This window comes from Pipistrellus hanaki (genome assembly GCF_964339955.1).
Source record: "Pipistrellus hanaki genome assembly, chromosome: 8".
Taxonomy (NCBI): Eukaryota; Metazoa; Chordata; class Mammalia; order Chiroptera; family Vespertilionidae; genus Pipistrellus; species Pipistrellus hanaki.
The window spans coordinates 59,178,845-59,195,279 of NC_140510.1; the positions used below are offsets into that span (position 1 = coordinate 59,178,845).

The 16,435-nt window shown below is 42.4% G+C and overlaps 1 protein-coding gene across 1 annotated transcript in view; it reads left to right on the forward strand.

The window, feature by feature from the left end:
* Nucleotides 1–208: 208 nt before the first annotated feature.
* The window catches only part of PDE6D (phosphodiesterase 6D), a 53,500-nt gene continuing 37,273 nt past the window's right edge, over nucleotides 209–16,435 (forward strand). The window contains exon 1 of the mRNA XM_084891890.1: nucleotides 209–453. Coding sequence (XP_084748016.1) covers nucleotides 404–453 — 50 coding nt within the window. The 5' untranslated portion in view covers nucleotides 209–403. The remainder of the gene's footprint in view (nucleotides 454–16,435) is intronic.

Here is a 16,435-nt window from a genome sequence, read left to right on the forward strand (position 1 = left end):
CCTCGGCAGATCTGAAGCCAAACCTCCTGGGGGTGCAAACTCTAGGCAACAAGAACGAATGAAAATATTGTCCTACGGGACTTTCCGGGGAGGGCCCTTCCCACCGACGCTCTTCAACACCCCCCCCGCGAAGCCGCTAAGTGTTTCTATTGGATGAGCAGGATGCCAATCTCCGAGACGAGCTTTCTATTGGCCTTGGGGCGGGCACTCCGAGGCAAAGGGGAAAGAGAAGGGATCAGGAGCGGGAGCTGAGGGGAGGGAGAGGCCGGTCCAGGTCTGGCCTCCGCCACTGCTCGCCCGAGGTGTCCAGGCGGGGCTGCGGCTCGGTCCTCGGCTCCGGAGCACCGTCTGCGAGGCTCCGTCGGGCCAGCGTGGGAGAGCCGCGGGCGGCGGCTGCCGCATCATGTCAGCCAAGGACGAGCGTGCCAGGGAGATCCTGAGGGGCTTCAAACTGTATCCGCCCGGGAGCGGGGCGGGGTCGGGAGGACTCGGGAGGCGGCCGCTCGCTGACGAGACGGGCCGGGGAAGGGAGCCGCGCCAGGTGGGCACCCGAAGGGTGGAGGCGGGGGAGAGGAAAGGAGAAGCTCCCCGCGCCCGCGATGGGAACGGGCGCTGGAGGCGGGGAACGGGGCGTCTGGAGAGAGGACGGGGACGTTGACGGGAGCCCCGCGGGGGTGGCGGCGGCGAAGGAGCCCTGGGATTGGGCTGGGGCAGGCACCGGACGCCGGAACGGCTGTCAGGGAGGCTGGCTGGGGTCCGAGCTCCAGCCCGCCCCCAGAGGCCGCGAAGCGGCTGCGGTTCCTGGGGAAGGGCCGGGGGAGAGGAGGGTGGGCCTGGAGGTTCAGAAGTAGCCTCTTTGGCGGGAAGCCCCTCGGGGGAGCAGGGAAAAGTGACTTGGAGCGACGGTCCTTGTGTGGGACATATGCAAACAGTTGCGTTAAACTCTCTTGGGTTCCCCCATCCCACACCACCCCCGCCTCCTTGTTTCCACAACTTCTCTTCCTCACTTGTGGCTCCACGGGGCTGGAGCAGAGGAAGTGTGTGTGTGTGTGTGTGTGTGGGGGGGGGGGGGAGGGGTCTCGCATCACCCTCATCTTAACTCTGTCTTGGCCTTTGAGGCTTTGGACTGTGCTGCTTCTCCGTCAGCTCCTCGGCTTTCTTTCCAACAAAATGAGAACCATAGGCTTGTGCGTTGATGCCTTGATGAAGTGTTTTGGTTTTGCTGTGGGACTCCTGGCAAAGGTATCTCAGCTCGGGTAGACAAGGTGGAGCTGTCCAGCAATTACTTGATTGCGCCGGGGACTCAGTAGGATATACCGTCGTAAGGTATAGAAATCATTGCTTCGGGCCTGTTGTGGTACCGCTTGTGCAACCTCTCCTTAACGCAGTGAGGAAGCTTTGTGTTAAATGGAGTGTTAAATCTGTAACCGTGTAATACAGGTGAAAAATACGCAACCTTGTACAGTCCAATTTTATATTTCCCTGCTGACCTTAATCTCTTCTTACAACGTATGCATACAGAATGGAACATTCGTAAATTCCTCTCTCAGTGATAACGTAGTCACCACTTTAGGGCTCCTCCCCTGAGGTTTAGTAAACCACTGTTTTCTGAGCCATGTGTTTTCACCATGCCCATTTCAACCCTGCAGATTTTAATGCTTTGTCCCAGTCAGAAACCAAGTTGTTAGTACGTTTTAGCACACAAATGCAAAAAAAGTTAATAGACATTTTGAATATACAAATGAAAATTTCCAAATGGAAGCTGATTTGCTGTGCTTGTTTAAAAAAAAAAAATCACACAACAGAAGTCATCACCTTGCATACTACCATTTCAGTAGTTTTATATAACTCCATGTACCTTCCCATGTTTCTCTTCATAATGGCACCTGTAAGTAGAATAGAATAGCTGAAGTGTTAGAAAAGCTATGCATGGATTTTGTTTTTCCTTAAGTAATTTATATTGTTATTTAACATGTATACTGTAGAAAGTAAGCCAGAGACTACGGAGAATTGTGATATTTCAGAAGCAATATTTTGTCAGCTTGGAATTACAATAGCATATTGTTGAAAACAAGGTGGGGGTCTTATTAACTTTTGAACAGAGCAGAAAGGGAAAGTTTGAGCTTTTCACCTTGGTTCTTGGACCTGTTGAGAAAGAGGCTAAGGGACAAATATGGAAAACAGTAGAAAGCAGAACCTCTGTCAGCCCAATAGCAAGGAAGGTGAATTAACCAAGTCAGTAATGACATTAGTGGGTCAAAAAACACATTTTTAAGGAATTAGATATAGGTTGATTAAATTATAAGGGAAGCAGTCACACTTTAAAAAAAGTTAGCATGGGAGCAGTGGAATGCTTATCCTCTGGTAGCCTTTTTTTAGCATCTGAGAATTAAGAGAAAAAAGGAGCCCTGGTCAGTGTTGCTCAGTGGTTGGAGCATTGGCCCCCTCACACTGAGGGGGTCTCCGGTTTGATTCCTAGTCAAGGGTGTGTCCCTCAGTTGCCATTTGGTCCCCCAACCTGGGCAGGGCAAGTTCAGGAAGCAACCAATTGGTGTGAGAAAGAAAGTCACATCCCATTGATTGTGTGTGTGTACTCTGTTTTCTCCCTTCCTCCCTTCCGCTCTTCTAAAAAAGCAATAGAAGCCAAAACTGTTTGGCTCAGTGGTAGAGCGTCAGTCTGCAGACTGAGGGGTCCCAGGTTCGAATCCTGTCAAGGGCATGTGCATTGGTTTCGGGCACATCCCTGGTGGGGAGTGTGCAGGAGGCAGCTGGTCGATGTTTCTCTCTCATCGATGTTTCTAGCTTTCTATCTCTCTCCCTCTCTGTAAAAAAATCAATAAAAAATAAATAAATAAATACATAAAGATAGTTTTAAAATAAATAAATAAAAATAAATAAATAAAAAAGCAATAGAAAAAGTATATCCTCTGGTGAGGCTTAATGAGAGAGAGAGAGAGAGAGAGAGAGAGAGAGAAAGAGAGAGAGAGAGAGAGAGATGGAAAGAAGTTCTAAGATTTGATATTACCTTCAGGAAAAATAAAATTGTTTTATTAAGAAACTACCTGACTGTTGTCCACCTTTTATTGAATTTTTTTCTGAACTTTCTTATAGAGTGTATTTCTATAAAAAGTTTTTTATTTTGTAACATATTTTATTGATTTTTTATAGAGAGGAAGGGAGAAGGATTGAAAGTTAGAAACATCAATGAGAGAGAAACACCGATCAGCTGCCTCCTGCACACCTCCTACTGGGGATGTGCCTGCAACCAAGGCACATGCCCTTGTCCAGAATCGAACCTGGGACCTTTCAGTCCACAGGCCAGTGCTGTATCCACTGAGCCAAACCGGTTAGGGCTAAAAAGTCGTTGTTTTTTAATTGCCATGATATTCTCCTACCACGTTGACTATGTTGTTTTTTAAAAATTTGAGGCCAGTTTGGACAACAAACAATGTCTTCTTTTAGTTTATATTCCCCTCCATCACTAGGTTCCTGGAGAGGTGATACTGGACTGTAGAGCTATGCTGCCTGCATTGAAATCCCAGCCCTGCATTCCTGGTTTTGTGTCCTTGAGCAACTTCTTTAACCGCTGCCTCAGTTTCCTCATCTGTAAGTGGGGATAAAAATAGTACCTATCTCATAGGGTTATTGTGACCCTAGGCAGAGTACCCAAACTATGAAACCCACTATGCATAGCATTTCCTGTGAGAGTTGTCATGAGGATTAAATGAGACTGTATATAAAATACTTAGTACATTGCCTGGCACTGTAAGTAATAAATGTTAAGTGCTGTTATTATTTGTTTTATTATTATTAATAATAACAGTAAAGATAATGTTTCTACAAAGCCACTTATTTTTCTGACATATAACCAATGTCTTCATGCTGTTATTCTCTTTTCTAACTGAGAAAAATATAATATTTTTTATTTGCCTCTTTGAAAAAATGATTTAGTTTAATAAGCATTGATGTATACCTAGTGCTTACCTTGTTTTCTAGGAATTAATCACATTCCAATTTATGGCCAAAAGAGAACTAGTTGTTGTTTTTTTTAAATATGTTCTTATTGATATCAGAGAAAGGAAGGGAGAGGAAGAGAGATAGAAACATCAGTGATGAGAGGAAGTCATTGATCAGTTGCCTTCTACATGCCCCCTGCTTAGGATTGAGCCTTGCAACTCTGGCATGTATCCTCACTGGGAATCGAACCATGACCTCCTGGCTCATGGGTTGATACTCAACCACTGAGCCAACCAGCCAGGCCAAAGAGAACTAGTTTGGCTCAGAAGGTTCTAACAATACCTTTCACTTGTATTCTTGCATTTCCTCTCCACAGTTTAGTCCTGGATCCCACATATCCTCTTTGTTGTAGTACCTGATCTTTGATTTTACTTCTAGTCAAAAATAGTGTGTTTTACATCTTCTATTCACTTAGTTTTCCTTACTAAGAATAGTAGACTGTCAAACTTTTTTTGAATGTCAGTATTACCTAATAGATGTCTTGGCTAAGTGTTAAAAATAAGTTTGATATTTATGCTTTTCTAAAATACAGTTTTTGACTATCAACCCCAGTTCTGATAAAGCAACCAAAACATACCGTATTTTTCGGACCATAAGACGCACCGGACCATAAGACTCACCAGTTTTTAGAGAAGGGAAATGAAGAAAAAAAGATTCTGAAACAAATAGTGTCCTAAAATATTTTATGTGCATTAAAACCCAACATCACAGTCATAAACACATGTAATCAACCCTGTAAAGTAAACAGCAGCATTTAGAACCATTTTAGAGCCGGGCAAGCACACAGAGACCACACAGAGCCGGGCAAGTAAAAAAACTTTTTTTTTACAGTATATGTGTAGGCTATATTTGGACCATAAGACGCAGGGACTTTTTCCCCCCACTTCTGGGGGAAAAAAAGTGCGTCTTATGGTCCGAAAAATACGGTACCACTCATACATCTAATGAACAATGTTGACCACAGATTGTCCAGTCATGGACTTCATGTAGATTGTGATTGGTTGTGTGTTTTCCAAGACACTCATACATAGACTCTGAGAGGTTGTTACTATTATCCTGAACGGATTAAGTGAATATAATGTCCTGTTGATTATGTTATTTTGCATTATTTGGGAGGAATTTGGAGTATAATTAGATACTTATAGTCTTCTTCAAACCTAAATTTCTTTCCAAAATTGCGAGTATGGTTTATAGTGAAACATTTTAGTGGCTTCTGGAGAAATGGACTAGAACATGGTAAGACTCACATGGAAAATTCTGGTTATTACTGTGTTTGATAAAGGGCTAGCAATGGTGCTAAGGTTTGGCAGCTCTAGATTCTCATTAGGCTTAACCTCACTTTTGCCTCACAAGCCTCCTTTTTTTTTTTTTTAAATCAATCTTTATTGTTCATATTATTACAAAGGTTCCTCATTTCTTCCCCCCTCCACCAAGTTCCCACCCCACCCTCTGCCCTTTCCCCACCCCCCATTGTCCTCATCCATAGGTGCACAGTTTATGTTCAGTCTCTTACCGCATCCACCACTCCCCTTCCCCTTCCCTCCCCACCCCCCAGAATTGTCAGTCCACTCCCTTCCCGTATCTCTGATTCTATTATAATCAACAGTTAATATTGTTCATCAGGTTTTTTAATTTCCTTGGTTTTTTTTTTTAATTAATAAACTTTTATATTTTTAAGAATAAATTTTAAAATCTAATAATTTTAAACCTTGTTTTTTCTGCCCTGGGAACTGAGAAGCAAACTTGTTTACAAGTAAATTTGCCCTTAGGCTATCAAAAGGCGTAGCCATTCAAATGTAAATGGACACATTGTTTAAAGATAGCTGCTGGCTGGAATTGGATTACCTGTTCTGGGTGGGAAGGGCTTGTCCTCCCCTTTCTCCATTGAAATTAAGGTGTTAGCTTTAAAACCTTTTTTGGCAAGACACCTTAAACTTTCAGAACTTTAAATTTTTCAGGTAGTAAATCAATTACTTAGTATTTTCTCAAATCAATAATACCTCCACATGCCCAAAGATATATTTCACACAAAAGACACTTCCAAATAGATCAACCAACCTCATCCAGACCCCACACAAGGCACTCACAGATCAACACCCCAGCGCTATAATAACTCACCACCTCCAGATCTAAGCCTTCATCACTTGATTCAGCAGACCCTCAGGATCCCCCAAAAGTTTCCAGCCATGTCTGAGAAGCAGCCCTGGGGCATGGGCAGGTGAGGAGCGAGCTGTTCCGGGTCGGCTGCTTCAGGCCTGGCCTCTGTTGCTCTGGTCCGCTCCACAATCAGCTGCTCCAGGTCTGGCCGCTGGGCCTGGCCGCTCCAGGCCTGGTGGCTGCTGCTCCGGGCTTGGCTGCTCTCGACCCAGCAGCTCTGGGCCCGGCTACTTCGGGCCCGGCCGCTCTGGGCCTGGCCGCTCCAGGCCTGGCTGATGCTGCTCTGGGCCTGGCTGCTCCCGACCCGGCTGCTCTGGGCCCATCACAAGCTTCCTTTACCAGCATTCTGCATCCATAAATCCCCGTGACAGAGAAGGACTTGACTTCGGAATGTATAAATTTGTCCTTAATCCTGAGCTCTAGCATCTTTGTAATATATTTTAATAGCCATCTTATCTAGTATCTGACTGTTCCAACCATTGCTTGCATGCTTAAAACTCAAATTTTAAGAGCAGCATTCTTTTTTTGCTTTTGACCTGCTGGTAATTTGAAGCTGAGATGGAAAGTGTGTGTGTGTGTATATATATATATATATATATATATATATATATATATATATATATTTATGATTTTTTTTTTTTACAGTCCAGTATCCATAAAGATCTCAGCAGATTGGACTAAAGAAGCACACTATTTATGGCAAAGAAGGTGATAATCCCACTGTAAGAACACACGTAGGGAATTTGTTTAGGTACAATGAAGAGGGTGTGCACAGTGGACCTGCTCTAGAGAAGAGGGACTTGAAATGTGCCATATTATTGAACAATAATTGGAGAACTGAGAAGTTTAACCTGAAGCTGAAGAGTTGGGAAAGGAACATGAGTATTCTCTTCTAAAGTTTAAAAAACTAGCCCTGGCCAGAGTAGCTCAGTTGGTTGGAGCTTCCTCCCCTAAACTAAAAGGTCAGAGGATCAATTCCCGATCAGAGCACATAACCAGGTTGCAGATTTGGGGCTCATGCAGGAGGTAATTGATCAACGTTTCTCATATTGATATTTCTTCCTCCCTCCCTTCCTCTCTCTAAAATCAATTTTTGAAAATTCTTTAAAGTTTAAAGAGTGAAAATTAAATGTGTTTCATGTGGCTCTAAAAGAAATACAAGACTCAAGAGTGGCAGTTACAGGGGACAGAGTTTAACCCAATTTCTAACAAAGTTACCTGCAAAGAAACTACATTTTCCAGAAAGTATTTTAAACAGCAGTGGATGCCTATCCATCAAGAGTATTGCAGAAGGAAATAATGTATGCATCAGATGAGGCATTAGAGTGGATGATCTTCAGAGACTCAAGTCCTTTTTCAACACTACAATTCTTTGATTTGGTGACAATCTTTCTTGGTTAACAAGAATGCTTTTTAGCAAGTATTTTCATTGAGATATGCACTACATCGAAAATAGGCAAAACATTTTTTTTTTTTTTGTGATTTGATATAATTAAAGCAAGCTATTTTTTTGTTTGTTTGTTTTTCAGACCATTGTTAGATACTATTGAAGTATGTTTTGTGCATTGTGGATCCACTGATTTCGAGTCACAGAGGGCAGTTATGGGCTCTGAATTTAGATAAAATATACAGAACTAAACATAAATCACACTAATATAAATAATACTATAAATATAGCCACAAGAAGAACGGGGATGCCTAACAATATCTTGCCATTCCTATAGACTTTTTCAGTTTTTCAAAGCACTTTGATACATTATCACAACAACTCTACAGTATTATCCTTACTTCATAGGTAGAAAATTAAGGATTGGTGAAGCTATCACTCAGATAAAGGCAGAACCTTAATTTAAACCTTAACCACTATTTTCTACAGTGTACCATAATGCCTCTCAGGCGAATTAATTTTTTTGCTGTATTATTGATTTTGAGTTTAAAACTTTTTCTCATGTTTAAGTCACAGGTTTATTTTTCACTTGAAAATTATTCTCTTCCATTGTGGTTGTATCCCCTATTTTCCTTGGTTTCCCTCAACTCTCAGATAAAAAGGGCAAGATTTGACCCAGGATAAGTAAGAATTTTCTAACAATTAGAGTTGCCTGGGGGGGGGGGGGGGGAGAAAAAGACATTTTCCAGAAAGTATTTATTTTAAAAAAATATATTTTATTGATTTTTTTTTTGCAGAGAAGAAGGGAGAGAGAGAGTTAGAAACATCAATCAGCTATCTCCTGCACACCCCCCACTGGGAATGTGGCAGCAACCAAGGTACATGCCCTTGACCGGAATCGAACCCGGGACCTTTCAGTCCTCAGGCTGACACCCTATCCACTGAGCCAAACTGGTTTTGGCTTCCAGAAAGTATTTAAACAGCATGTGTTAGTCATCTAGAGCTGCTAAAACAAAATACCATACATTGTACGGCTTAAACAACAGACAAATAACACAATAGGACTTGAAGCTTGAAGGTCCAAGAACAAGGTGCTAGCTGATTTGGTTTCTGGTAGAGGCTGGGTTCCTGGCTTGCAGATGGCCACCTTCTCCCTGTGTTTCTCAATGGAGAAAAAAATAGATGGGCAGCCCAGCTGGCATGGTTCAGTGGCTGAGCTTCGACCTATGAACCAGGAGATCACAGTTTGATTCCCAGTCAGGACATATGTCCAGATTACAGGCTCCATCCCCAGTGTGTGGGGTGTGCAGAAGGCAGCCTATCAATGATGATCTCTCATCATTGATATTTCTGTCTCTTTCTCCCTCTCCCTTCCTCTCTGAAATTAGTGGAGGTTTTTTGGCTCAGTGGATAGAGCGTCGGCCTGCGGGCTGAAAGGTCCCAGATTCGATTCCAGTCAAGGGCATATACCTTGACTACGAGCACATCCCTAGTGGAGGGTGTGCAGGAGGCAGCTGATTGATGTTTCTTTCTTATCGATGTTTCTGACTCTTTTTAAAAAATATATATTTTATTGATTTTTTTACAGAGAAGGGAGAGGGAGAGAGAGTCAGAAACATCGATGAGAGAGAAAAACATCGATCAGCTGCCTCTTGCACCCCTTCCCATCCCCCCACACTGGGGATGTGTCAGCAACCAAGGTACATGCCCTTGACCAGAATCGAACCCAGGACCCTTAAGTCTGCAGGCTGACGCTCTATCCACTGAACCAAACCGGTTTCGGCAATGTTTCTGACTCTTTATCTCTCTCTCTTCCTCTCTGTAAAAAATTAATAAAATATATTTTAAAATATATTTTTTAAGTGGATGAACAAATCACAGAAGAATCATAACTATATCATGTGTGCCACCACTATCTGGGTGACAGTTCTATTTGAAAATGATGTTTCATGGGCAGGTCGCTGCTAAATGGAAGCTTTTTTAAAACGGCCTAAATCTGAGACACTAGCCTGATAACTTTCATGGAATAAGAGGGGAGAAATTTAACAATAAGCCTTTGTTTTTGAGCCATCTTCTTAGCGAAGAGCAAAGGCAAAGACCTCTGTCCGTAGTGCTGCTACTTACTGGCGGTTCATTCACATTTTTGTTAGCGGGGTCTGTGTCAGGTCATTGCTGAACACAAGAGATACAAAATGATAAGCTAGTTTCCATATTCAAAGAACTTGTATAAGGGATAGAAAAAGAAGTCAATGATCAGAATACAATGTGATAAGTGTCTAGTGTAAAGTACTATGGAAACTCGGAGAAAGAATGACTACTGTCAGAGGCATTGTGGAAGACTTCAGAATTGTCATTTGAATGGAATCTTGAAAGATAAGTAGGTTTTGAGCAGTTTAATTTTTCAGATACTGGAGAGTAACAGAGGAAGGAGAGTGAAGGCATAAAAAATGAGAAAGAGTGTTTCAGAAGGAAGTTGGGATCAAGAATGAGGATCAAAAGCAAGTCCTTAGAGTTGCTGGAAATTTCATTCAAAGAATACTTAAGGTTCCAACTAGAGTCCCATGATACTGTATAGGTCATTGGTGATCTTTTTCAGAATGGCAGATACTTGAGGAAACAAACTATAAAATGCCAAGATTTGAAAATGGATAATAGGTGAGGAAATAAAGTCACCAAGTAGATTACTCTTTTAAGAAATCTGGTAATTTAGGAAAGCAGAGATTAAGGGAGTAGCTTGAGTAGATGGAGAAATTTTATTCAAGGATTGAAATTACTTATTTAAGCAATCCAACTTTGTGCAAGGTGCTTAACATCTATTAAAGAAGGATAATGCTTGCCTTATAGAGATGTTATGAAATAAATTAAATAAGTGCCAACTTACTTTATTTTTTTCCCAATTTATTTTATTATTTTTAGGATGCTTTTTTTATTGTCTAAAATTTTACATATGTCTCCTTTTTCCCCGCTTGACACCCCCTCCCCAGCCATCCCCACCCTGGGCAAACCCCCACTGCCCCAGTGTCTGTGTTTATTGGTTATGCTAATATGCATGCATACAAGTCCTTTGGTTGATCTCTATCCGCCCTCCCCTGCCATTTGTCTCTGTATCTATTCTTGTTCATCAAATTATGTTGATCATTATATCCCACATATGAGTGAGATCATGTGATATTTATCTTTCTCTGGCTTATTTCGCTTAGCATAATGCTCTCCAGATCCATCCATACTGTTGCAAATGGTAAAAATCTTTTTTTATAGCGGCATAGTATTCCATTGTGTAGATTTACCAGTTTTCTAATCCACTCATCTGCTGATGGGTACTTAGGTTGTTTCCAAATCTTCACTATTATGCTACTACGAACATATGCCAACTCAGTTTATTTTTTAATTTTTTTAAATAAGTTTTTATTGTTCATATTATTACAAATGTTCCTTCCCCCTCCCCCCCCCACCATTGCTCTCCTCCACCAGGTTCCCACCCCACCCTCTGCCCTTTCCCCACTCCCCATTGTCCTCATCCATAGGTGCACAGTTTATGTTCAGTCTCTTCCCATGCCCCCCTCTCCCCTTTTCCCCAAGAATCGTCAGTTCACTCCCCTTCCATACCTCTGATTCTATTATATTCAACAGTTAATATTGTTCATCAGATTTTTTAATTTCCTTCGTTTTTAGATTCACTTGTTGATAGTTACGTATTTGTTATTCATAGTTTTTATCTTTGTTTACTTTCTCTTCTGAAAGAACCCCCTTCAGCAATTCATATAATTCTGGTTTGGTGGTGATGAACTCCTTTAGCTTTTTTTTATTAGTGAAGCTCTTTATCTGGCCTTCAATTCTGAGTGATAGCTTTGCTGGATAGATTATCTTTGGCTGTAGGTTCTTACTATTCATCACCTTGAATATTTCTTGCCATTCCCTTCTGGCCTGCATGGTTTCTGTTGAGAAGTCAGCTGACAATCGTATAGGTGCTCCTTTATAGGTAACTACCTTCTTTGCTCTTGCTTCTTTTAATATTCTCTCTTTGTCTTTTGCTCTTAGAATTTTAATTATGATGTGTCTTGGTGTGGTCCTCTTTGGATTCCTTTTGTTTGGAGTTCTGTGCACTTCCTGGACTTATAAGTCTAATTCTTTCACCAGGTGGGGGAAGTTTTCTGTCACTATTTCTTTCAGTATGTTTTCGATATCTTGCTCTCTCTCATCTTCTGGGACGCCCATAATTCTGATGTTGGTTCGCTTGAAGTTGTCCCAGAGGTTTCTTACATTATCTTCAATTTTCTGGATTCTCTTGCCTTCTAGCTTCTGCAGAGGAGTGTCTTCTGGCTCTTTATGTTCCAAATCTTTGACTTGATTCTTGAGATCTTCCATTCTGTTTTTAGGACTCTGTAAAATATTTTTTATTTCAGACAATGTATTCTTTATTTCTTGTTGATCTCTTATCATTTCTTGATGACTCCTTATTAATTCTAGTTGATCTCTTTTCATATCCTCATAGGTCTTATCCATCTTTTCTAGGAAATTCTTGAAAAACCTTATAAGCGTAGATTTGAACTCTATATCCAGACGCTTTTTGTCCTCCATTTCTTTCGTTTGTGATCTATTTTGTCGCATTTCGCAGTTACAGATGGGACGGGGTTTCAGGGTGGAGCCTGCAGCTTTGGCTTCCCTGAGCCCCGCCCTATGCGGGTCCTTCAGTGCTCCCTGCTGGCGCCTCTGAGAGAAAAGTGCCCTAGATTTTCGCCTGCTGCCAAACAGGCTCTCCCCCAATGAGCCCGGTATTGGGGTTCAGTTCAGTTGGAGGTGGGATTGGAGGTGGCGTTCAGAGCAGTCTGGAGCCCCAGTCTCCTTCCCGTCAGGGCAATCAAGCGGCACAGCCGACTGTCCCTTCTCTGCGCGCAGTGTGCGCGCCTCCGGGACCTCCTTTCGGCGCTCCCCAGGGGTTCTGCCTTATAGCCCAACTCCCTATGGATGAGCCTGGGTCCCCGAGGTCTGGCCTAGAACTGGGGTTCAGAGCAGTCGGGGGCCCAGCACAGTCGGAGTTTTATCTCCTTTCCACCAGGGAACGCCCGCCAGGCACTCCGCCTCCCCCTCCTCTCTGGCTCCGTCCTCTCTGAGCGCCGAGTCTCCATACCTTGGGCTTTTCCAGCTCCTCTGTGCCTCCTTCTGGTTTTCTCCTTGCTTCTCGCTGTAGAATTTCCAGTCAGTCAACCTTCCTGTACTTCTGGGCAATGTCCGTTTTATATTTTAGTTGTATTTTATTGAAATTGTTGTGTGCGGCTGCGGCTAGGTGTTCACCTGGGCGCAGCCATCTTGGATCCTTCCCAACTCAGTTTAAAAACCATAGCTCTACAAATGTTTTCTGCTTACTGTTACATTGCTAGCATTTATTTATCTTTGCTTTAAAGTTGCTTTCTAGCCAAAACCAGTTTGGCTCAGTGGATAGAGCATTGGTCTGCGGACTGAAGGGTCCCAGGTTCAATTCCGGTCAAGGGCATGTACATTGGTTGCGGGCACATCCCCAGTGGGGGGTGTGCAGGAGGCAGCTGATCGACGTTTCTAGCTCTCTATCCCTCTCCCTTCCTCTCTGTGGAAAATCAATAAAATATATATATTTTTAAACTTTTTTAAAAATAAATAAATAAAGTTGCTTTCTATTTTTCAAATTTGTAGGTGTGATGTTGATAAAGCCAGAGACTTATTGATTATTTAAAATATGTCTCTATTGATTTTTAGGGAGACAGGAATGGAGAGAGAGAGAGAGAAGCATTGATGAGAGAGAACATCGATAGGCTGCCTCCTGCACACCCCCATTGGGGATGGAGCCTGAAACCCAGGGATGTGCCCTGACCAGGAATCAACTCATCAACCTCTTGGTGCATGCATGGGATGACACTCAACCAACTGACCACACCAGCCAGGGCTTAGTGATTTTTTATTATTCCAGGTTAAACATCTGAAGCCTTTTTCACCATTTTGAGAAGTAGCTGTGGCTCTTGGACTGATAACAAAGGAAGCCCCCTGGGTGACACATATGTCCCATTTTAAAGTCAAAATCATCTTGGCCTATGCTTTTATTAAGAGTGTTTCAACTGAGAGAGAATCCAAGATGGCTGCACAGGTAAACACCTAGCCGCAGCCACACACAACAATTTCAATAAAATACAACTAAAATATAAAATGGACACTACCCAGAACTACAGGAAAGTCGACTGACTGGAAATTCTACGAGAGTCATGCGGAGAGAATGGAGCCGGAGAGGAGGGATGGCTGAGTGCCTGGCTGGTGTTCCCTAGAGGGAAGGAGATAAAAGCTCCGACTGTGCTGATCCCCAGACCCGACAGCGCTGAACCCCAGTTCTAGGCCAGACCCCGGGGACCCAGGCTCATCCATAGGGAGCTGGGCTGTAAGGCGGAACCCCGGGGGAGCAACGAAAGGAGGTCCCGGAGGCGCGCACATTGTGCGCAGAGAAGGGACGGTTGGCTGTGCCGCGGGATTGCCCTGGCGGGAAGGAGACAAAAGCTCCAGACTGCTCTGAACACCACCTCCAACTCCACTTCCAACTGAACTGAACCCCAGTTCTGGGCTCATTGGGGGAGAGACTAGACTGTTGGGTAGCAGACGAAAATCTAGGGCACCTTTCTCTCAGAGGTGCTTGCAACGAGTACTGAAGGACCCTGGGGATTACTGAGACTCAGGAGCCATATAGGGCAGAGCTGATGGAAGCGAAGGCTGTAGGCTCCACCCTGAAACCCCGCCCCATCAGGGAAGCTGCGAAAATGCTGAGACAACAAAATAGATCACAAACGAAAGAAATGGAGGACAAAAAGCGACTGGATATAGAGTTCAAATCCACGCTTATAAGGTTTTTTAAGAATTTCCTAGAAAAGGTTGATAAGACCTATGAGGATATGAAAAGGGATCAACTAGAATTAATAAGGAATCAACAAGAAATGATAAGGGATCAACAAGAAATAAAGAATACATTGTCTGAAATAAAAAATATTTTACAGAGTCCTAAAAACAGAATGGAAGATCTCAAGAATCAAGTCAAAGATTTGGAACATAAAGAGCCAGAAGACACTCCTCTGCAGAAGCTAGAAGGCAAGAGAATCCAGAAAATTGAAGATAATGTAAGAAACCTCTGGGACAACTTCAAGCGAACCAACATCAGAATTATGGGCGTCCCAGAAGATGAGAGAGAGCAAGATATCAAAAACATACTGAAAGAAATAGTGACAGAAAACTTCCCCCGCCTGGTGAAAGAATTAGACTTACAAGTCCAGGAAGTGCACAGAACTCCAAACAAAAGGAATCCAAAGAGGACCACACCAAGACACATCATAATTAAAATTCCAAGAGCAAAAGACAAAGAGAGAATATTAAAAGCAGCAAGAGCAAAGCAGGTAGTTACCTATAAAGGAGCACCTATACGATTGTCAGCTGATTTCTCAACAGAAACCATGCAGGCCAGAAGGGAATGGCAAGAAATATTCAAGGTGATGAATAGTAAGAACCTACAGCCAAAGATATCTACCCAGCAAAGCTATCACTCAGAAGGCCAGATAAAGAGCTTCACTAATAAAAAAAAGCTAAAGGAGTTCATCACCACCAAACCAAAATTATATGAATTGCTGAAGGGGGTTCTTTTGGAAGAGAAAGTAAATAAAGTTAAAAATTATGAACAACAAATACGTAACTATCAACAAGTGAATCTAAAAACCAAGGAAATTAAAAAAAAATCTGATGAACAATATTAACTGTTGAATATAATAGAATCAGAGGTATGGAAGGGGAGTGAACTGACGATTCTTGGGGAAAAGGGGAGAGGGGGGCATGGGAAGAGACTGAACATAAACTGTGCACCTATGGATGAGGACAATGCGGGGTGGGGAAAGGGCAGAGGGTGGGGTGGGAACCTGGTGGAGGAGAGCAATGGAGGGGTAGGGGGAAGGGGGGAAGGAACATTTGTAATAATATGAACAATAAAAATTTATTTTTTTAAAAAAGAGTGTTACAACTTTAGGAAGTTGATTTCCCTCTCAATACTGCAGCATTTTCTAAAAACTAGGTAAATTTTTGCTCAGCCAGAGTGGCTCACTTGGTTGAGCGTCATCCTGTGCCCCAAAGGGTTGCCAGTTCAATTCCCTGTCAAAACACATACCTACCTTTGTGGTTTGATCCCTGGTTGGGGCATTCATAAGGCAACTGGTTGATGTTTCTCTCTCTCACTTTCTCTTACTCTAAGCATGTCCTTGGATAAGGATTTTAAAGATAATAATAATTACTAAAACTAAGTAAAATTCAGGGACCTTTGACTGGATTTTGATAGAATTCAAGGGAATGTCCCTATGCCTCCAAAAAAAACATAAGAAACTGGCTGATCCTTTTGGAAATGTGCCATTGGGAAAAGGCCTTGTATTATCTCTTCTTCAATCAGGAAATTCTGGGAAGCAAATAAAAATGCAAAGGGAGTCTCTAGGAATATTTTGGATATGTCTAGTGTAGCTTGTTTCTGACCAGTTTCAGGTATATAACGGCACATATCAGTAGAATAATAAACCTACTAGAGAAAGAAAGTTTTGTTTCATTGTTTGGCTTTGCTAGTGAGAAGACAGTGTTATGTTTCAAATAGTGATCTTTTTCTCATTACTAAATTACTAACCTCCTCTGTTTCCCAGGCCAGCTTGAATTTTGATTGTATGCTTTCCAAGCATAGTACCTTTGCCAGGGCCAGAGTATTATTTCACAGGGATCTCACCACTGATTACAGTGCTGCATATTATGTTTCAAGGATACTGAACCCTGGTTTCTCAGGGAAACCATTTAAATTTTCTTACCTTGTCCCCCATAAATAAAAACACCATAAGGAAAATCACT